The sequence below is a fragment of the Adiantum capillus-veneris genome, chromosome 26 (genome assembly GCF_014529385.1).
Source record: "Adiantum capillus-veneris isolate H3 chromosome 26, ASM1452938v2, whole genome shotgun sequence".
Classification (NCBI taxonomy): Eukaryota; Viridiplantae; Streptophyta; class Polypodiopsida; order Polypodiales; family Pteridaceae; genus Adiantum; species Adiantum capillus-veneris.
This window is the reverse complement of record NC_140956.1, coordinates 109,146,685-109,169,257: the sequence shown is the minus strand read 5'-3', so window position 1 is coordinate 109,169,257 and position 22,573 is coordinate 109,146,685. Positions and strand designations below refer to the sequence as shown.

Genomic DNA, 22,573 nt, shown 5'->3' with positions numbered 1-22,573 from the left:
ATCAAATGAAGTCCTACCTAAGCTATTCCTAATCATAAAATGGGTTTGGTAATTGTGATTTTAAAGAGATCCACTGTCACTCACGGACTAGCAAATTCTTCTTCTATCAACAACTACTCAACACCAACAAAACAACAAACAAATCTAAGCTAAACTAAAAATACTGTCAACACGGAAGACCCAGGAATACCCCACTTCCTAGTATCTCTCGAGATCTTCGGAGTCCACCACTCCTAGATCTTTTCTAACTAAAGTATACAAAGTAGTTTATACGACTCACCTCGTAGGATTAGTCTAAGGTCACCTACTTAGGGCTCTCGTCCCCAGCAACGGCGCCAAATATTAAGGTGGTTACGCCGCTAGCGAAAGCTAAATAGCGAGAACTCAACCAACAACAGAATTTGTCAGACGAGAACGGAGCTTGACCCGCAGGCGCATGGAAACAACTAGGTGGGTGTCAAATCACCTACTCGACCTTCTAATGACAATCACTACTAAGGAAATCAAATCTAAGTTCTAAAATACGCAAGTGACTGAAATCCGTACTACGAACGAATGTTATACAAAATAAGATCTAGAATCATTGAATCGATCTCAAACTCAAGGAGAAGTCTATACACTAGGTAAGAACAACACCCTAAAGACCTGAACTGCAAAATCAACCTATAACCACTCCGTGCGGTAAACGCGTATGAAGACAGGCCGAAAATTATAGGTGATCGAAACTTGACCCCGATGGTACTAATGTGTAGCTCTACTCGTTGTGGTTCTATAGATATGCTTCACGCTCCATTCCGACACACGAGTTGGAAGAAAACTCACACCGAAGCTCGTAGGAACTTACCACACATAGAAGCCGATAGCGCGCACTCTTGGTATTTGTGCGTAGCTCTCGCCATTGATAACACAATGGCGGTGTCGCTTCTCCAATGGCGGCTCCGTAGCTCGTGTAGCAAGAAGATAAGACTCTCTCACACTCTGTCTCTCTCTCTCTCAGACACAGTCACGGCGCTCAAAAACTCACTTTGATTAATAATCTGAATCCTTTAGGTTACAAAAACTTTGGCTTATATACCTCAGCCTTGGAGGTGAGAACATCTCTAACTAATTACATCAGCAAGTGAAATTACTTCGGGATTACAAGCTGGAAACTCAATTGAGTCCCGTTACTTAATGAATGGCTCAAATCAAAATTAATGTCGGAAAGACATTTATTACAATCAATGGTTACAAAATGATGAGTGTGAGCAAAAATGTGGGTGTGATCCTCTGCTGGCTCAACACTCTAACTGTGTGTATCTGTAAGTGTAGGTATATATATATATAGATATGTATGTGTGTAGGTGTACATTGTATGTGCTTTAATTATAGTCTTCAGTTGAAAACATATCAACAACCACCAAAAAGATATTAACACCACCGTCTAATAGTACTTCTTAGAGAGAAACAATAATTATTCATGACAAAATGTTAAGCTCAATCAAATAATAGCATGAGACTTTAATCAATGCATGAGTTCTTGATTGTGAATATCTAGTAAGAGTACACACTCTTACATATACATACATACATAAGCGTGAGTGCGCGCTTACACTTTAAGATGGTGGTGTTAATATCCTTTTGCTGCTGAATATATTTCCATTTGAAGACTATAATAAAAGCACATACAATGTTAAGGAAAGTTGTGTTTTTCTTTACCTCGATTTGATTTTGTCCCTGTTTTTGTAGCTTTACCTTGTGCTTCCTCTCCTATTTTACAATGTCAGTGGTGGGATTTCGCATGTTTGGAGATGAGACACTATCCCAAATAACATTGAACCTGCTGAAGACCAGCAAAGCAACCTACTTCGCCCTATTCCTAACAGTAAGTAGCTCCTCATGCTGGCAAAGAGCATTAATTGAGCTTTATAGTACATCACTTATACACTTATATCCTCACCTTTATCTTTTGGTTTTGTTTTTAAACTTTGGAAATAAGGCAATGATGACTTTAAGTGATTATCTTTAAAAGCACTTCACTCATTCCTTCAACACCTCTCTACTCTCTCTCTCTCTCTCTCTCAAGCACGCACGCACACACTATGTGACAAACATACTCCTTAGGTAGATACACAATTAAGTGTTTACTTCTCTTCCGTAGCTTATACATTAAAGGGAGGCCTGTTGACAAAATATCCTTTAAATCTGAGCATTTTTCTTTGATTCTTACCTTAAGTTTGTACGATTATTGAATTTAATGTAGCCCTGGACCTTAGCACACATTTGCTCTTATTATAACCCCAATTGCAGATGGGATAGAAGAGCTCATACCTACGGAGAGTCTTGGACCTTGCCAAAAAAAAGCATTAAAGATGACACTACGAACACTCCTTGTCATTTCCAATTTGTGTGTAGAAACTTTGGTGCCTTTTTTTGGTGAGTATATGTTTGTGCAATTTTAGTTACTTTCTTTCTCTAGTTTGAGTAATTTTATTCACTGTTTTTGGCAGGATATATGATATCGTTCATTGGTTCAGTCCTCACTAGCCTTGTGGTGAGTTTTTTTGCTATCAAACCTTTAGCATGCTTGATTTGAAATAATGTGTATGCCCACGTGCTTGTTTCAATTTTGTTTTTATATTTTAGACTTATATAAACATCAAACAGTGCTTGATTTAGATTAATGTGTATGAAAGTGTGTGGTTTTAAGGTCCTGTAGAATTGCTCGCCGCCCCCCCCCCCCCCCCCAAACTCTCTCCTCCCTCGCCGATAGGCTACCTTCAACACTTCGGTGGCCCTCCTCATCGTTTTTTCCTTCCTCTTTCCAGTACCAGACACATAATGGCGGCCCTTGCTCCACCTCATAGGGACTCCACAGAAGCCCCCTCGTTCGACACTGGGAGCCGACCCTTTGACTTGGTGTAAGGTGTAGCAAAATGAATGTTGAACTTTGCTCAAGGTGAGTGGTCCGAATTGTGCTCAAGGTTCCTTTTACTTAGGCAAGGGAGAGCCTTCCGTGCTTTAATGAGAAAGTGCAATGGACACAAACAAAGTGAATGAACGCTGTGAATGAAGGTGCATGAGTCTGAGAGATAGAGAGAGAAGAGAATACAACACCCAGAAGTTGTCAGACCCTCCTCCAAGGGCCCCACTCTCAATCGCGAGAGCGGTCTACTTATGATTGCACAAATCTCTACAATGCTTGGACTTGCCGACGATGTCGACGACTATGAGGACAACGGCGAGATGGGCTGAAATCTGAAAATGCTAAAGGCTGAAATCTGCAAATCTTTATTTGATGAATTTTGACTCTATGTCGGTGACGATGATGCGACGACGATGCACTGAAAACGCAGATGCTGAAATCTGCGTTTTCTAGGCTGAATCTGCAAACTTCGCTAAATCTGACCGTGCGGCGAGGATTTGCTGTTGCTGTAGAAAGGTGAGATCTGCGAGGTTCGGCGATTCTACTGCGAAGTCTGACTACTGAAAACTGAAAATGTTGATGCTAATTGAGGTTCTCTCGTGAAGAATCTGCAAAACGCTGAGTTGCTTTGCTGATGCAAAAACTCTACGGCTGATTTTTGCTGCTAGGGGAAATCTACTAACGCTAGGCTGATCTGCTCTCGTGAAGTGGTTCTGCTGTGTCTGCTAATGCCGAAGCTTCTCTGCAATGCAAAAACACCAAGGCTGATCTGTCTTGCAAAAAACGCTAGCTTTGATGTTGTGTTGCAAAAATGCTAGGCCATGTTGGGGGTCCTGCTCAGAAGGTGCCTGTTGAGCAAGGTGATCGTGCTGCCTCTTCTGCCAGAAAGTTCTAGCTCTGGTTTGCTTATATATTATCTTAGCAAAATTGCCCTACCTAGTTTCCAACAAAAGTCACTTAATAAATAAGTGAAAAATGTACAAAATAGGGAAAATCGGTTTAATGCACTGGAAAATTTCCCTGATGGATTCTGATGGGAATGTTGATGATCATGCTGTGTGCAACCGGAGGATATGCATATACTCTACATGACTGGTCATGCACGGTCTGCGAACAGACTCACAAAAGTGCCAGATCACTTTCTACTCTAGACTGACTTGATTGAACTGAACCCTGGTCATGCTGTAGCTTGTCCACGGACACATGGGGTTGGATGTGTCATGTGACATACCCTCCTTTTCAAAGTGAGGTATTGGTACCGAACTGTATGGCGTCGAGGGAGATCGCCCCAACAACATCCGGAATCCTTGAAAGGACTCCTCACGAGTAATCATTTTCGGGGATCCTAATCCATCAATCACACACTGAGTTCATGTTGAACCGAGTGGTTCAATCATTCAGTTCTAGGTGTGTGTCCATCTCATCCCGCAAGAACTCTAGATGCACTCACAATAGTTCCATTGAATCATTCATGATTCAAAATTCATTATCAGGTTCATTAAGGAGCTGTCATTGCTCCAAAATCATCTCATTCTCGTTTCTGTTATCTATTCACAAATAGCAGGATCTTCCATAAAACATTAGTTTCATACTTAAATCAGATTCATCTTTGGAAATTCCTATTTCCAAGTTCTTCATTCACACACTTGGTTCATATTGAACAAACTGTTTCAATCATCTAGTCATCTCATCCGTTCAAAATTCTTGATGCACCTAGATCCCTGTGTAGTCATCTCATCCCGTAGGAACTCTTGATGCGCTCACAACAGTATCTAGTCATCTCATTCATATGGGAATCTTGATGCACTATAATCATCATCATTCATTTAAAGTTCATGATTCTTGTCTTGAATCGTGATCGGGTTCATTCCAGGGCTGTCGTCGCTCCCAACTCGTCATCATCTTATTTTCAATTTCAACCTGCAAAACATGCAAAATTTCAAGCAATGGTATGTAGGGTGCATTGGTGAGATTTGGGAGTGGAGACCGGAGTAGTATTAGGCATTGAAAATGACGATCGAAATGATGTCGCCACCATCTCCATCGTTGCTGCATTACTATCACCACCAACCGATGAAGAAGGTGTAGAAGAGGGAAAAACCAAGTCGTTGGGGTTGATTGCGGGACGCTTCGGCCTTGCCGCATCTTTCTCTTCTTTGTTGGCTTTGATGGCGGCATCCTTGGTTTCAAATCCCTTCAAAAATTGCTCGTTGACTTCCTTGCATATTGCTACTTGTTGTTCCTCTAGCTTAAGGAGGTGAGCGCGGACTTTGGTTGTGCTAGATTGCCATTCAAGCCAAATAGTTTGCGCTTCCATGCACGCGCACCACCGGCCTTTCCCAACACTCGGGAATGCACTTTGTCCCACCATGAAGCTTAATCCTTCTTTTTCTTTGCGCCCAAGGACACATGTTCACTTGATGCCGAAGCTTGGGCCATGAGACTCGTCACTCAAAAGAGGGAGGGAGCTTGCGCGCGCGTGCGTGCGAGAGAGAGAGAGAGAGAGAGAGAGAGAGAGAGAGAGAGAGAGAGAGAGAGAGAGAGAGAGAGAGAGAGAGAGAGAGAGAGAGAGAGAGAGAGAGGTTGCGGCGTGGAGCTTGAAACTTGAGCCTTGAGGCTTGAGCAAAAGAGGGAGAGAGGGAGAGACTTGAATCTTGAGGGCTTGACTCTTGAGCCTTGAGGCTTAAAGCCTTGAGGCCCAAGTGGCAAGAAAGAGGGGGAGAGACCGTAGACGAGACTCGAGAGAGGGATGATGAATGGAGAGATCTCCGAGCTTCAAGCTTGAGCCTGGAAGGCTTGAGGCCCAAGGGATGCAGAGAGACTCGAGAGAGGCTCAAGGGAGAGGCTAGAGCATGTGAGGCTTGAGACTTGAGCGACGGCGCGGAGAGCCTTGAGGCTTGAGGTTGATTCTTGAGAGCTTGAAGGCTTGAGGGAGGGATGAGCCATTATATAGGAAAGCCATCTCCCCCCCCCCCCCCCCAAAAAAAAAAAACGTTAAAAAACGTTGCCCAAGAACGGCTCTGTTTTTTTAAAAAACGGTCAAAAAATTCAAACTACTGTTTGGGACAGTCCGCTCTTCCGCCGTTCAGAAGCCCGTTCCGGCCACGTTCCAGTTGCATTTGGGTGGAATGTTTGTTCCTGTTTCGGGTGCGTGGCTCAGGTGGGAACGCGTTTCGGGAAGGGCAAGGGCCTGTTCCGGCCGTTCCCTGTTACTCTGGGAGGAGGGTATCACAACTGAGTTCCTGACAAACTTTTGAGAGCGCTTGTGGAGCAGTAGACAACCGAGGAAAGTCACCATGTTCTAGTAGCTCGTCACCCATCGAGCTACGGTAGTGGGGAGTTGCTTGGTCTATAGTGGCCATTCGGTGGGCTGTGCCGTGTGTTGCCACCCACTTGAGTCGTTGTCTATGGGACTTCCCCCATGGCGTAGTAGGTTTGGCTTTGGATTCTACGGCTGATGCCAACGCTATCATCAGCTAGTCAGGGGTGCTACTGCTTGGTCCACCCTCATGAGCCCAGCACTTCGTTGTGAGCTGTCCTCAGCTAGCAGGATGATTGTGATAGAGGAGGGCTGGCCCACTCTCCAGCCTATCACAGAGCTTATGCCCCAGGAGTGGAGCAGTGATAGAGAGCTTTGCTGGGATCTTATCTGCAGCCTGACTCTCTGGTTCATATGGAGAGCCTGGTGCTTCCGCATCTTTGAGCCCTGGCCCATCCCACCAGTGGAGACTGTACCAGATATATGGGTGGAGCTGATCCACACACTTCGAGGTCAGTTCGAGAGGCTACAAGGCAGCTCCGACCGTATGCAGGAGCGCTGCGAGGCATTTCTATGAATTTGGCGTCCAAATCCCTTTCTACACCATGGTCCATGCGGCTCCTTGATGGCATTCTCGGCCACATATGTTGTTCCCATATCTTGATTTAGCTGTCATTGTATATATCTCATTTTTTCATTGGGAGAGTCTCTCCTCATGCTGATGTACCCCCCCCCCCCCCCCCGCCCCTCCCCTTTTTTTGGGTATTTTTATTAACTAATAGAAGGGATCTTTTTCTTGGGGAAAAAAAGTATGTGGTTTTAATTTCGTTTTTTTTTTTCTCTAGGCTTACATCAACAGCAATTGTTTGTGTGCAGACCTTGATTTTTCCATGTGTATGCTTCTTGAAGATCTACAAGAATAACACGACTAGACTACAGGTAAGATGTGTGTGTCTCAAAACACGCTTCGAAGCTCAATTCTTGAAGCATAGATGCCTAACTTCATAAATGTCTTTTGTGCCCAGGCGGTTTTGTGCAAAATAATCATTGTGATTGGCATGATTGCAAGTGTTGTTGGAATGTACTCATCTGTGATCAAAATTGCTAGCAAGTATTGAGTGTAGCTAACTTCTTCTAGAGTCAAGGAAGCACACTAACTATCAAACTAACCAATTTTTTGAAGTGGTAATCTTTTTGACGGCTCTAATCAAACAAAATTCTTCAATTTTCACCATAGTAATATACTAACAATAGTCATACCCCACCAACAAATAGTGAGTGATGACTACATTGTGGTGACTAATGACCAAGTTTTTGATAAACATGGTCAAAAGAGAACGTACATTTCACCAATGATTACAAAACTTTCTCAACCACACCGTGTTTCAGTCCATAATGAAGTAGTTATGTCAATACAATGCAAATCTCTCTCTCTCTCTCTCTCTCTCTCTCTCTCTCTCTCTCTCTCACACACACACACACACACACACACACACACACACACATTTTATGAAATATCAGAAACCACCATGTAATTCCTAAAATATCCAAAAAGGTAGTCTAATGAAAAAAAAGTCCATAAATGGTAATGACCAAGGTTCAACTTAATCAAATTTAACTACATTCCCATTGACCAAGGTCACCTAATAATTTAAAGAAGTCGAGAATATCATTAATCTTGTTACTTGTAGGCACATACCCTTCCTTCCTCGATTGCGGCTCTGTGTGTGTGTGTGTGTGTGTGTGTGTGTGTGTGTGTGTGTGTGTGTGTGTGTGTGTGTGTGTGTGTGTGTGTGTGTGTGTGTGTGTGTGTGTGTGTGTGTGTGTGTGTGTGTGTGTGTGTGAGCAGAGTGAATGTAATGGAGTCAATGGTGCAAAAGAGATTGGATTATCAGCTTGCTACTTTTGAGTTGTGGAAATCGAAAACAGAAAAGTGCATAGCGGTAAAAGATGCTTTCATTGAAGATCTTTAGGGCAAACTTGCAACTCAAAAGTAGTACAGTGGGTCTGCCTTTACAAGAAAAGATAAAAGAGCCGAAGTCATATCATGAATGGATTGAAGGCTTGGACTGATGTGGTCAAACAACATGAGGAAAACACAATGGATAGAAATTGTGGAAAACAGAAGTTAGCTCCTCACCTACTTCCCTTATTATCTCACCAACAATACATTGGAGGAGGAGAAGCTAAGGGAATTGAATGTACGAGTTATGGGATGGAAGGAGGAAAAAAATCCAAAAGATAATGCATTGGCTTATGTATTAAAAATGGGGCAAATAAAAGTTTCCCATAGATGCATGGAGAGTACAAAAGGAATAATGAAATTTGTTGATTTTGAGGAGGAGAAAAACATTTCTCGCATCAATGTGCCTTAATGGGTAAAAAACATATTTCTGAAGGAAGATCTCACATGCTCAAGTAGCACATTAGAAAAAATGCACTCTGCATATTCTTGATGTGAGAAAGAAAGGAAACTGGACTATTTATAGAGATGGGAGAGTGATCAATGTGGAGAAATGGAGTGCATGATGGTGCATGACCTATAGGGCCATGCTAAGATTTTTGTAGTATGGAATTATCATGGATCTTAGCATGACTTTTGAGAAGAATTTTAGAGGACGTGATATTGTTCCATATCCATCCTCTAAGGACAAGGAACTTACCCGCAAATTGAGGGTATAGATGGGAATTGGAAAGACACCCAATAAGGGGTCATAAGGAGTTGCCTTGCTTTATAGGGAGGAGTTACATCCCATCGTACAAATAGTATGAAGGGACTAGCATGCTTGCTATATGGTTATAAGAGTTCATATAGATAATTTTCCTCCTCATATGCTATTATGCACTTTCTGCCTCTCAATGTGCTAGCACAAATGGGTGATTGCCAAATGAGGTCATGGATGATGATATAGCCGAAAATGAGAGATATCATGTTGGTTGGGGGCTTTAATGCAAGGCCAACTTCTTGTCAAGTTTCCTTCTTTGAAACATCAGCAAAGGATTTTTGTGAGTATGAATATGAAAATCTTGTATTGAGAGAGTTTTTGATGATTTTATGCAGAGAAAAGTATGATAAATATCTCCTAAGATGGGAGCTATGCATGGGTTATCCATAATAATTGGCATCACTAAATGGTCATCATCAAGAGGACTAACATATTACCCACACTGGCATGGTGCCAAAACCATGCCATTGGATGATGTATATGCTCAGCTTGCTCTTGTACCATATTACCCACACTGGCATGGTGCCAGCATAGTGGGATTATGTATATGCTCAACTTTCTATTATACCATATTACCCACACTAGCATGGTACCATCACCATTCCATTGGATGATGCATATGCTCAGCTTGCTCTTGTACCATATTACTCAATTGGCATGGTGCCAGCACAGTGGGATTATGTATATGTTCATCTTTCATGAGTTACATGTTTCAACAAGATGGATTGGAGTTTGCATACCTAACTTTCATACTACATTGCTATACTATGCAACCATGGACATCCACGGCTGACGTCCTTATCACAGAAACAATTTCTCTAAGGAGACCAATCATGTCCATACTTATGAGCTCTTTAGATTCCTAGTAACTGTGGACCGAGTGTGGACCCCTGTGCACCTTTGACAAAGCTTACATACCACCTTAGAGATGTTATTCATGTGGTAGGAGCTACAATATTTCCTCACTCTAGGAATATAGCTAGACATGGTAGTCACACTATGCCTTGAATAGGTGGTATCATGATGAGTGAGGAGAAACTAGAAGCTGATTACAAAGAGAGGTAGTGATAGGGGACGCCACATGTCAAAAAACACATTACGAGATAGTGACATGATGTAAAAATTGCCACCCTTTAGTACCCCTTGGATGAATATTACTCACATTTAAACATTCAGAGATCAAAAAGATGATCAGACTAGATCTCAAGAAAATCATTCTTCACATTATCGAGTATTGATTTACTTTGTGTAGGAAATGGTCGTGCAGTGACCATTCCATGAAGTAACGGGCGACCACATGGCGACCGACGGAGGCCGAGAGCCATGGTGGGAGCATTTTTTTAAGGAAATGGTCACTGCATGACAATTCCCGACTATCAATGTTTGTGGGGAGGGGGGCCGGGTTACACACTCCTATGCAGTTGACAGTCATCACGGGTAGACTATTTGCACGCCACTGCAGCATAAATTTTGAGCGGCGCTTAGGTAGCAACTGTTGGTTCGCTAGGAAAGTTAAATTTTCATGCTGCTAATGTGACCTTAACTTGTCCGTTGTCTGCATGGATTCTGTTCTAGAAGGGCGAGCAGATGGACATCTCAGAGAGCTCCCCCCCCTGCCCATGACCAAGTGTATACACTTCAGTGCCCCAGGAGCAGTTGAAATACAAGGAGGATCTCATTGTCTCTTGAAAGATGGATTCGAGCCTCTCTTCTAGATGATGGATAATTGTCACCACATAGGCCTTGGGCTATTCTTGTTGGAGCTTCATAGGAACATACATGCTTTATTACACCGTTCTATGTGCCCTAGAAAAGGATCCACTCAAAGACTGGTGGCAGACTCTTTCAGAGCGCTAGCTCCCAACAAGATTGATGACACTCCCAAATTTTGACTCTTCAAATAGTGCTATAATAGCGATTTTCTTATTGCTATAAACACCATATTAGACGCCTAGATGTGGAAATGATAAATAGCGACTTCGTTGGCTACGGCTACGAGAGCGTTAATATTTTCTTACTGCTATAAACACCATATTAGACTCTCTCATCGGCCGTTGCATCATGGCGTTAGTTTCCTCATATGTTAGAACCTTGTACGCGCCACTCTATGTCTCTCAATAGTCACCTAGATGTGGCGATAATAATTAGCGACTTTGTTGGCTAGGGCTACAAGTGCGTTAAAATTTTCCTAAATCGTATGGTCTTTATAGCGAAAAGAAAATATTAGGGCTACGAGAGCGTTAAGATTTTCTTAAATCGTATGGTGTTTATAGCAATAAGAAAATCTTAACGCTCTCATAGCCCTAGCCAATGAAGTCGCTATTTATCATTGCCATATCTAGGCAATTATTGAGAGACATAGAGTGGCTCGTACAAGGTTCTAATATAGGAGGAAATTGACACCATGATGGAGTGGTCGATGAGAGAGTTCATGCAGTGGTACTTACAAGGGCACCTCATTAAGGAGATCAAGCATTGGAAGGTAGGTCAGAGTTGCCCTAGTGACCCATTCATTTGTTCACATTTCAACGTTTGTTACTTTAGGCTTTTGTATTTTCTATACTAGAAATTTGGATGCATTTGTTGCTTTAGTATTTTATATTTTCTATGTGGGACATTTGGATGTGTTGGTATTCACTCTTAAGAAAATCCTAGCTTCTTGTATAATTTGTAGTCTCAAAGGTTCTAGGCCTTTTGCAAACGTAAATAAACATTATATGTCATAAAGGATAGGCGAGTTCTCTTTGGCCTCTCCAAAATGTCATTAAAATCTCTTTCTCTCTCTCTCTCTCTTCTTGACTATGAGGTCTCTTGGGATTGTTTTTATGACATAACAACTATCCTAATTGTGTGTGTGTGTGTGTGTGTGTGTGTGTGTGTGTGTGTGTGTTCGAAGACAATATCACAAATGAACATTACATGTTCAAAGACCAACAAACACGAGTAATACATGGGTCATGTACAAATACCACTTATTGTTTAAAAATTATTGTACAACCAAATCTCAGTCAAAGCAGGTTATAGAGACCCGCCGCCCTATGACAACCAATAATGTCCTTGCATCAAACCCTTTGAAAAGCAACAATCCATTTCAACACACGTCAAGGAAGGTAGCCCTCACTTGCATCCATAGCCATGTTGTAGGCCTTGGTTGACTATCTTCACCCGACTTTTGACTCGAATCATTGGAAGACTTAGGAATCCAAATCTCTTCATGAACTTTGTAACTCCTTTGTTGACTTTGCTTAACTCTAGGTCTTTTTGAACTCTTGAGATTTTCATGCATGTCTGTCTCAATTGCAGTTGGTCTTTTGTTGACTGGTTTCCAAATCTTTGTATAGCCTGTGTAGAATCATTGTGCAAGAGGAAGATTCATTGTAATCCATCTTTGTTCTATATCCTCTTGGGAGAAATGGTAGATGTTAGTAGATTTTGATGTTGTTCTATTGTACACCTGCTTCATACGTATCTTGGGATGATTTTGAGATCGATACCTAGGGGGCCTTCTTTCTTGGTAGGTTCTCGATTGCACTTCATATGCCCTGACCTTCGATTTTGGTACTTAAATTTTTTTGTTATCTATATAGTACTCCCGTTATTTTAAGCTCCATTGTGATGCTATCCATCCCATGTGTTTGTCTTACTGTTCTGATCTTTTGTCTTCAATCTACACTAGATCATTGACTTTTACTAGACTGCTCGGAACAAACACTTGCTTGACTTTCCTTTTCTTTCTTGAGTACTTGAGCTGAAATATCTTTGTTTTTCTGGGTGTCTCCCTAGAGGTTTCAGATGAGTCAGCAATTGACTTCAAGTTTAGGGTTTGGACTTGCTTGAAGAAGCCGATCCATGAGGGTTCTTTGATGTAGAGGCGTATGATGTCATGCCTTTTGTGCTAGTCAGTGGAAGGTCCACTTTAGCTTTACCTTTATCTGCATGATTTGTCTTTGTTTCTTGGGACATTTGCAACTCTAAATCTAGCATTAATGGTATCTGTAACTGTTGCTTGCTATCTCTTGGAAAAGAGAGTATTAGCATTGTATCTTCTTTGTAGGCCTTGTGCTAGTCTAACCATTGATATCCAAGGATGATGTCTACAAGCATGTCGTTTGAATTTTTTACTTGAAACTTTACCTGCTCTTCATTCTTTTGGATGCTAAGAATAGCAACCATTTCTTCTTGACTCACAACCATACCTAGCATTGCTTTACTGTTCTGTCTACTTGGAGTGATTTGGAGGATCCTTTGGATGTTAGCTGGAACCATATTGCACTTTTCTTCTTTATCCAATAGAGCATTGCATCTGACACTCGCTCCATTTGTACTGTTGAGAACTATAGCTATCCTCATTGGTTCTCTTGAAGATTTTTGTCCTGCTTTTGCTATGGTCTCCTCTTGATCTAATTGCGTCTCTATGGAAGGTGACTTGAGACTCTGTTTTCCATTAGCACTTCTATCTGTTGGCAATGATTGAGTGACCTTTGGAATTCCTATTGCTTTTTGGTTGTTTGCAACCTTTGTCTGCAACCTCGTTCTTCTTTACTTCTGGCTTTGATGGCTTTTCCTGCTCAATAGCTTTCGTGGTTGCTATTTGCTATGTTTATCTGCACTTCTTGATGCTTGATTTGCTTTAAGATCTTCTGAAGTTCTATTGGATGGAGATGATTCATCTTCAATAAGCTATGCTTTGGTATCAGTCTCCATTTTAATTGTGCTTGAGGACTTTTTGCTGTCGTGCATAGGTGACCAGTCTTGGTCTTCATTCCTTGTTGTCTGTGATGATTGCATCTTGTTTGAACTCCGTATCTCTATAACATTTTGGGCCATTGGTATTCCCACTATGATGTTATCTGGAACATCTTTTGCTGTGATCACATGGAATTGAGAAATGATGATATGTGAACCTATTTGAATAGCGGTGGAAATGATTCCCCAACATTCTGCTCGTTTGTTTCCAGAGATGCTAATGAATTTAGGATCACCTTCCAGCTGTGGTTGGCCACTGTTTTTCCAAGTGTGAAAAGACATGAGATACTTATCTAGCTGAAAGTCCAGCTTTACTTTGCTTGAGAGATTTTCTTCATGTTCACCAGTGATGTTGTACTTGATCTTCTCAGGATATTTGTGTGAATTTACTAACTTTGTTGTGGTTGTGTCCTTGGGTTGAACTTTTTATGTAACTTTCTTGCTTTGATCCCCGGGGGGTTCACTATATTTAAGACCACTATATCACGTGCGTTCAGGCTCTTTTTCTAAAATCCCTATTCTGTGAATTTTCTAGAAAATATAATGAACCCTTTTCTTTTAAATTCTGTAATTTTTTTTTTAGATGTGTAAAAAGCATATCCTTATGTAAATTTATTTCTGTAAGTTTTAAGGGATTTAAATACCCTTCTGTTGAACTCACGTGATAGGTTACATTCTATGTAAGGTGAACCCCCCGGGCTTTGATCACCTACCTCAGTTGATGTTGGCTCATTTGGATGTGATATTGCACCTTTTGATTGCAACAGTTGAGCATTGTCTACATGCATCTGAGTAACCTTTGATCTTAGAAGATCCACTGTACTTTTCCATAGAATTTGTCTCTTAAGAGGAGATTTGGTGGTGACTTTTGTGTAGCCTTCTGAACTTTAACTTCGGTTGATTTTGACCTATATGTCACCTACTTTGGCAGCTTGAGGCTTTGCATCGTCTTGAAATAATCTTTGACTTCAGGTTTAATACCCGCAGGGGTTTGTACAAGGTCGTGAACCTGTTGGTATTCATTGCCATTTGTATCCATGTATGCATTTTGTGAGCTTAATCACATGCAACTGCTTGAACACTATTGGGTTGCTTGGATTTTTTGTGGAGATCAGTTGAAATAACAACCATATGATCTTTCAATGGTTTCTTCTTTGAAGGGGTCTGGCTAGAGGCTATAGGGCTTCTAACTGGTGTTGCATTTCCCGGTACAATAGATGAGCTTACTGGATTTGTAGCTCCCCCCTTTCTAGGGTGATCACTAAATCTTTCTCCATTATGAGAGTTCAAAACTGTTTGACTATCGTTTGGTCTCACCTTTTGGGACTGTCGAGGTACACTGTGGGTTTCGCTCGGTCTTGTTTTCTGCTCTTTTTGACAATTTTGAATTTTTTACAGCTCACGACTCTCTTCGTTCTCTTTTTCTCGGGTTTTTCAGGTTGTTCTCCTGCTGCTCTGGTTTGCTTCTTCTCGGTTTCTTCCTTGTGATTTTCTCGACGGCTTTTTCTGCTCGTCTAGTCTTTTTTTGCTTACAATGTGAATTTATGGCGAGGCTGTTTTGCTTCTTTGCCTCTTTGCCTCTTTTGGAACCTCCCTTCTTTTTTAATTAATTTCTTTGTGAAATTTTTAAATTTTCTAGATTTTTTTATATTTCTCTAAATTTTTTGTTTTTTTTGTAATTTTAATGATTTTTTTAAAGGTTTTATGAAATTTCTAATTTTTTATTTATTTATCGATGCAATATTGATTTTTTTGTGAAGTTTTTGATTTTTTGTGAGTTTTGAAGCTTTTAAAAAATTTAATAAATTTTGGTTTTTTCTATTTTCTAGTTTTTTTTTTTAATTTGGTGATTTTTAAAAGAATTTTTTCCTAATGTTTGTTGTTTTTTTTCAAATATATGTGTGATTTTTAATTTCTATTTTTGGGTATTTTTATGAGTTTTTTTTGTTTTCTTTTTTGATTTTTCAATGTTTTAATATTGTTTTTTTGGGGGGGGTTATTAAATAAAACCAAATAAAATAAAAAGTTAAAAAAATAAACCTAGTTCATTAAACTAACTAAATACTCACCTCTGCTTACCTGGATAGAGTTAGCGTACTGCTATTCGTGATGAAGGCGCACAACAAAGGGTGGTCACTGGTCACTGGTGGTTGGGGCGATAGGCACGCACGCAGGCTGGTTGTTAGTGGTAGAGAGGGAGAGAGGCAGTGAGAGAGAGAGAGAGTCCACCTGGCAGTGACGCGACAGGAGGCAGCGCGAAGGCCTAGCCTGGCACGCAGGAGGTAAGGCACAGAGAGAGAGAGAGAGAGAGAGAGAGAGAGAGAGAGAGAGAGAGAGAGAGAGAGAGAGAGAGAGAGAGAGACAGAGAGAGAGAGAGAGAGAGACAGAGAGGCGATGCACCCACTGGATGTGGTGAATGTATTGGTGGGTAGCAAGAGGTGATGGCGGCAAGCACGCAGTGGTTCATATGGCGCACAAAGTGAGACGAGAGAGAAGAGAGTGTGGCGGTGGGCTCGGGAGCAGAGAAGAAAAGAGAGAAGAAAAGAGAGCGAGAGAGAGAGAGAGAGAGAGAGAGAGAGAGAGAGAGAGAGAGAGGCGATGCACCCACTGGATGTGGTGAATGTATTGGTGGGTAGCAAGAGGTGATGGCGGCAAGCACGCAGTGGTTCATATGGCGCACAAAGTGAGACGAGAGAGAAGAGAGTGTGGCGGTGGGCTCGGGAGCAGAGAAGAAAAGAGAGAAGAAAAGAGAGCGAGAGAGAGAGAGAGAGAGAGAGAGAGAGAGAGAGAGAGAGAGAGAGAGAGAGAGAGAGAGAGAGTACTGCAACGCTGATTTCGGGGCGCAGGAGTAGGGGGAGATAATGACAAAGGAGAAGGTGGAATGGCATGTGCGCAGAGAGAGAGAGAGAGAGAGAGAGAGAGAGAGAGAGAGAGAGAGAGAGAGAGAGAGAGAGAGAGAGAGAGAGAGAGAGAGAGAGAGAGTACTGCAACGCTGATTTCGGGGCGAAGGAGTAGGGGGGGATAATGACAAAGGAGAAGGTGGAATGGCATGTGCGCAGTGAGAGAGAGAGAGAGAGAGAGAGAGAGAGAGAGAGAGAGAGAGAGAGAGAGAGAGAGAGAGAGAGAGAGAGAGAGAGAGAGAGAGAGAGAGAGAGAGAGAGTACTGCAACGCTGATTTCGGGGCGAAGGAGTAGGGGGGGATAATGACAAAGGAGAAGGTGGAATGGCATGTGCGCAGTGAGAGAGAGAGAGAGAGAGAGAGAGAGAGAGAGAGAGAGAGAGAGAGAGAGAGAGAGAGAGAGAGAGAGAGAGAGAGAGAGAGAGAGAGAGAGAGATGTTATGGGTGAGGTTCCACAAACCAGCGAGAGAGAGAGAGAGAGAGAGAGAGAGAGAGAGAGTGAGGAGAAAAGAGAGTATAATGAGCTTTGAGAGAATAGGGAAGAGAGAGAGTGGATAGGAGAGAGAGTATAATGAGCGCACCCAAGATGAGCTGAGGAGGATTTATTATTATTATTATTTTTTAAAACCCCAAGTGATTTAAGCATAGGTTCTCACTGAAACTTACGAAATCTCACCGTCGAGCCTGGAAGTGATCGTTGCAACCTTGCTCAAGCGCACATCGACTCGTTGAACTTTGCCGATGCGCGTCGGAATCAATTTTTTTTCTAATTTCAAGTCTTGAAATGTCGAAAAATGCTAAAATTGGCAGAAAATTGCTTGAAAATGTTAAAAAACATCCAGAAATCCAAAAAAAGTCAAAAAATTCTATAAATCTCAGAAAATCATTAGCAATTACAATCAAACACTTTCAACACGCACATAATCACCAAAAATTGCATTTTTTGCCAAAAATACTAATTGCGACAAAATCAACAACTCTGTCCCTGAAAATAGAAAAACGCTCAAAACTTGACCAATGCGCTCAAAATGATCGTAAATACGTACACAAAACAGCTCATCAAGATCGCAAGATATCAATTTTTAACGAAATTAAGTAGAAATTAATGAAAAAATTAGTAAAAATTTATTTAAAAATATCCAAAAAATACTCAAAAAATTTCTAAAATTTCTCCACACATAAACTGTTAGTGAATCCAAATAAAATCACAATAATCACATCGATTCAATTGCCAATTAATTTCCCTGTTTTGAACTCAAAAACACAACAATTAACCATTAATTTCTTCAAGTTTGCAATCAAAAATTGAATTAATCATACACATAAAGCACCTTTTAGGCACACACACACAAATAATTGACAGTGTTTACCAATTTTTAGGTGCACACAGACAAGGGTTAATCTTGTCGAAATTGCAAAATGAACTCACAAATGTCTTATTGGGCATGACCACTTTACAAATCAATCATCACAATTGCAAAATCTTTATGCACACATTGATTTTTTAGTGCACACACACTCAAAATTCAGCATACACACACTCAATTAGAATGCACACAGACACGATTTTAATGACTTGCAATTGACCATTCAAGCATGCAATTAGGCAAATTAACAATGCACATTAGCCATGACACCATCAATTTGCACATTTAATTCCAAAATCAAAATCAAAATTTAATTCCAATTTGCACATTTAATTCCAAAACTTGCAAAATCAAAATTTCCAATTCACAAATTGACAACTGCTAAGCATACCACACAAATGTTGAGTCCGTAAGCACCTTCCAATTGCCAATTACACAATGTATAGGGTGATTTTATCAATGCTCCAAAGCCCTAATCTTGCATTCCAATAGTAGACGAGGGCACTGCCTCCAATTAAGAATTGAAATTGCTGGTCAACAACTTGTTGCTCCTGACTGTGGCAATTTAATCTGCCTCTTTCATACACAAATATCAACATAACCCTCACTTTCCTCCCCACCTGCTCTATTAACAGATGTCTACTGACGTAAAAACCTCGGAACATACACAAGGGATGCTGGTGCAAAAGGAGCCATTGTCAAGGAGAAGTCATTTCAATGCCCTCAAAAGAGGCAGACCTTCCCCTCTTGGCCTACTAGGGGGTGACAAGGAAAAAAGTGGCTGTAAGAAATGAGGGCCATGTGAGATGGACTAACAGGGATCTCTACAGTATATGGGTGATACTCCACCGCTCATCGAAGGGCATGTCTACTTAATCTATGAGGTGGATGCAATGCTTTGCTCCCTTGTATGTTTGGCCAAGTGTGTTGTGTGTGTGGGTATGCATGCTTGGGTCTATGTGTTGTTTATACAAGCGTGTTTGTGTGTGTTTGCATGCTCGCTTGTGTGTGTTTAACCTAGCTGGTATAGAATCTTGGTGGTGCCAAGTTTCAAATCCACTAACTCTTCTCCTTTGACTAGCTTAGAGAACTTCCTTTTCCTGAAAAAGGTTTTCTTTTCATCAAGTATCTCATCCCACTCTGGTATCTTTGCTACTAAGATACTCGAGAGATCTTCTTTTTCCTCTGCTATGAGAGGTTGTGGTTTAGCTGTTGTCACCCACTTTCGGTTAGACTAACTTGGACTCAACCCAATTCTTAGGTCTTGAGTTTTACTCCCCTCGTTTGCGGATAGATCTTTAAGTCTCTTGAGATAGTTTCCTATGACGTTAGAATTATCTTCTTCGTCTCTTGTTCTATCTGCTTCTTAACTTTGGACATCTCTGAATCGGCCACTACTGTCATCCTCGGTTATGCCATCTTTGATGACCTCCCTTGGTGCCGCCACATGATCCTTGGCACCTTGTGTTCTCTTATCCTTTTCTAATAACTAGGTGACTTCAATTTTAAACAAGGTCGTCTACAGTAGACGAGGGCACTGCCTCCAATTAAGAAGGGAAGATCTATCTCTTTTGAGGGCATTGAAATGACTTCTCCTTGACAATGGCTCCTTTTGCACCAGCATCCCTTGTATATGTTCCGAGGTTTTTACGTTAGTCGATATCTGTTAATAGAGCAGGTGGGGAGGAAAGTGAAACGAGCTTAGGAATTCCAAAGGATATTATGTAGGTTGTAAAACTACCTGATATGAAACACACAGAATCACAACGGTAATTTACAACTCAAATCGAAGTAGAAGTTTTTCCGGCTTTGGTACTTTTGAGTATTGACCCAATGATCGCCAAAACCTCCTCACATGTAGCAATACTAAGTCCGTCTTTTCACCTACAAAAGCCCACCCCCACCCTTACAACCATCCATGATAGGGAAATTCATGGTATAAGACATTTGAAAGGAGCAAATAACAAACAAAGGACAGTAGCTTAAGCCACGAGGTGTAGGCTCAAGGTTGAATCTTTGGCATTGTTTGTATTTGACCCAAAACCGATTTATCTAGCCACAATTAGGTTGAATGTAGCTCTCGAGAGAGCCTAGTCAAAGTCTGAGAGCATGTTATGACTATTATGAGCTATTGACTTTGATGGACAATTCTAATTGAGAGGCAATAGCGGTCCCTACTCGCAAAGCACAATATCAATGATTTATGTGCTATGAAAGAAATTTACACTGTTTGAAATTATAAGCAACAAGCTATTGAGCTCTTAGTTGTATAAACTGCAGAAAAGCTTCGAAGCAAGCAACGTTGCTAAGCTAAGCTAGTCACCTCTTTGAATAAAGTGCACTACTTGCAGCACGCTATGAGAATGCATGCCGTATCAGGATCTGTGTGTAATATACCACACTACACATTTTTTTAAATGGAAAAGAGCCATTTGCACATGACATGAGGGGATATAGTAGGCCAAGAAGGGAAGATCTGCCTCTTTTGAGGGCATTGAAATGACTTCTCCTTGACAATGGCTCCTTTTGCACTAGCATCCCTTGTGTATGTTTTGAGGTTTTTACGTTAGTAGACATCCGTTAATAGAGCAGGTGGGGAGAAAGTGAGGGTTATGTTGATATTTTTGTATGAGAGAGGCAGATTAAATTTCCACAATCAGGAGCAACAAGTTGTTGACCAGCAATTTCAATTCTGAATTGGAGGCAGTGCCCTCGTCTACTTTAGACGACCTTGTTTAAAATTGAAGTCGCCTAATTATTAGAAAAGGATAAGAGAACACAAGGTGCCAAGGATCATGTGCCGGCACCAAGGGAGGTCATCAAAGATGGCATAACCGATGATGACAGTAGTGCCGATTCGAAGCTGTCCAAAGTTAAGAAGAAGCAAGAAGAAGAGACGGAGAAGAAAATTTTAACGTTGTAGGAAACTATCCCAAGAGTCTTAAAGATCTATCCGCAAACAAGGGGAGTGACGAACTCAAGACCTAAGAATTGGGCTGAGTCCAAGTTAGTCTAACCGCAAGTGGGTGACAGCAGCTAAACCACAGCAAACCACAGCCTATCATAGTAGAGGAAAAAGAAGATCTCTCAAGTATCTTAGTAGCAAAGATACCAGAGTGGGATGAGATACTTGATGAAGAGAAAACCTTTTTCAGGAAAAGGAAGTTCTCCTTTGAATAGCTTAGAGAACTGCCTTTTCCTGAAAAAGGCTTTCTCTTCATCAAGTATCTCATCCCACTCTGGTATCTTTGCTACTAAGACACTCGAGAGATCTTCTTTTTCCTCTGCTATGACATGCTGTGGTTTAGTTGTTGTCACCCACTTTCGGTTAGGCTAACTTGGACTCATCCCAATTCTTAGGTCTTGAGTTCAACTCCCCTCGTTTGCGGATAGATCTTTAAGTCTCTTGGGATAGTTTCCTACGAATGTTAAGATTCTCTTCTTAGTCTCTTCTTCTAGCTTCTTCTTAACTTTGGACAACTTTGAATCGGCACTACTGTCATCTTTGGTTATGCCATCTTTGATGACCTCCCTTGGTGCCGGCACATGATCCTTGGCACCTTGTGTTCGCTTATCCTTTTCTAATAATTAGGCAACTACAAGGTCGTCTACAGTAGACGAGGGCATTGCCTCCAATTCAGAATTGAAATTGCTGGTCAACAACTTGTTGCTCCTCCCAGTGGCAATTTAATCTTCCTCTCTCATACACAAATATCAACATAACCCTCACTTTCCTTCCCACCTTCTGTATTAACAGATGTCTACTAATATAAAAACCTCGGAACAGACACAAGGGATGCTGGTGCAAAAGGAGCCATTGTCAAGGAGAAGTCATTTCAATGCCCTCGAAAGAGGCAGATCTTCCCTTCTTGGCCTACTAGGGGGTGACAAGGAAACAAGTGGCTGTCAGAAGAGAGGGCCACGTGTGATCGACTAACAGGGCTCTCTACAGTATATGGTTGATACTCCAGTGCTCATTGAAGGGCATGTCAACTTAATCTATGAGGTGTATGTAATGCTTTGCTCCCTTGTATGTTTGGCCAAGTGTGTTGCGTGTGTGGGTATGCATGCCTGGGTCTATGTGTTGTTTATACAAGCGTATTTTTGTGTGTTTTTATGGTCACTTGCGTGTGTTTAACCTAGTTGGTATAGAATCTCGGTGGTGCCAAGGTTCAAATCCACTAACTCTTCTGCTTTGACTAGATTAGAGAACTTCTTTTTCCTGAAAAAGGTTTTCTCTTCATCAAGTATCTCATCCCACTCTGCTATCTTTGCTACTAAGATACTCGAGAGATCTTCTTTTTCCTCTGCTATGACAGGCTGTGGTTTAGCTGTTCTCACCCACTTTCGGTTAGAATAACTTGGACTCAGCCCAATTCTTAGGTCTTGAGTTCAACTCCCCTCGTTTGCGGATAGATCTTTAAGTCTCTTGGGATAGTTTCCTACGACATTAGAATTCTCTTCTTCTATCTTCTTCTTAACTTTGGACAGCTTTGAATGGGCACTTCTGTCATCTTCGGTTATGCCATCTTTGATGACCTCCCTTGGTGCCGCCACATAATCCTTGGCACCTTGTGTTCTCTTATTCTTTTCTAATAATTAGGCGAATTCAATTTTAAACAAGGTCGTCTACAGTAGATGAGAGCACTGCCTCCAATTAAGAACGGAAGA

The 22,573-nt window shown here is 41.3% G+C and overlaps 1 protein-coding gene across 1 annotated transcript in view; it reads left to right on the top strand.

Moving 5' to 3' along the window:
- Window positions 1–7,282, top strand: part of LOC147423989 (amino acid transporter AVT1C-like) — a 64,158-nt gene extending 56,876 nt beyond the window's left edge. The window contains exons 5-7 of the mRNA XM_086502320.1: window positions 2,490–2,533; window positions 7,041–7,103; window positions 7,190–7,282. Of these exons, the coding sequence (XP_086358446.1) occupies window positions 2,490–2,533; window positions 7,041–7,103; window positions 7,190–7,282 (200 nt within the window). The remainder of the gene's footprint in view (window positions 1–2,489; window positions 2,534–7,040; window positions 7,104–7,189) is intronic.
- The last annotated feature ends 15,291 nt before the right edge of the window (window positions 7,283–22,573 follow it).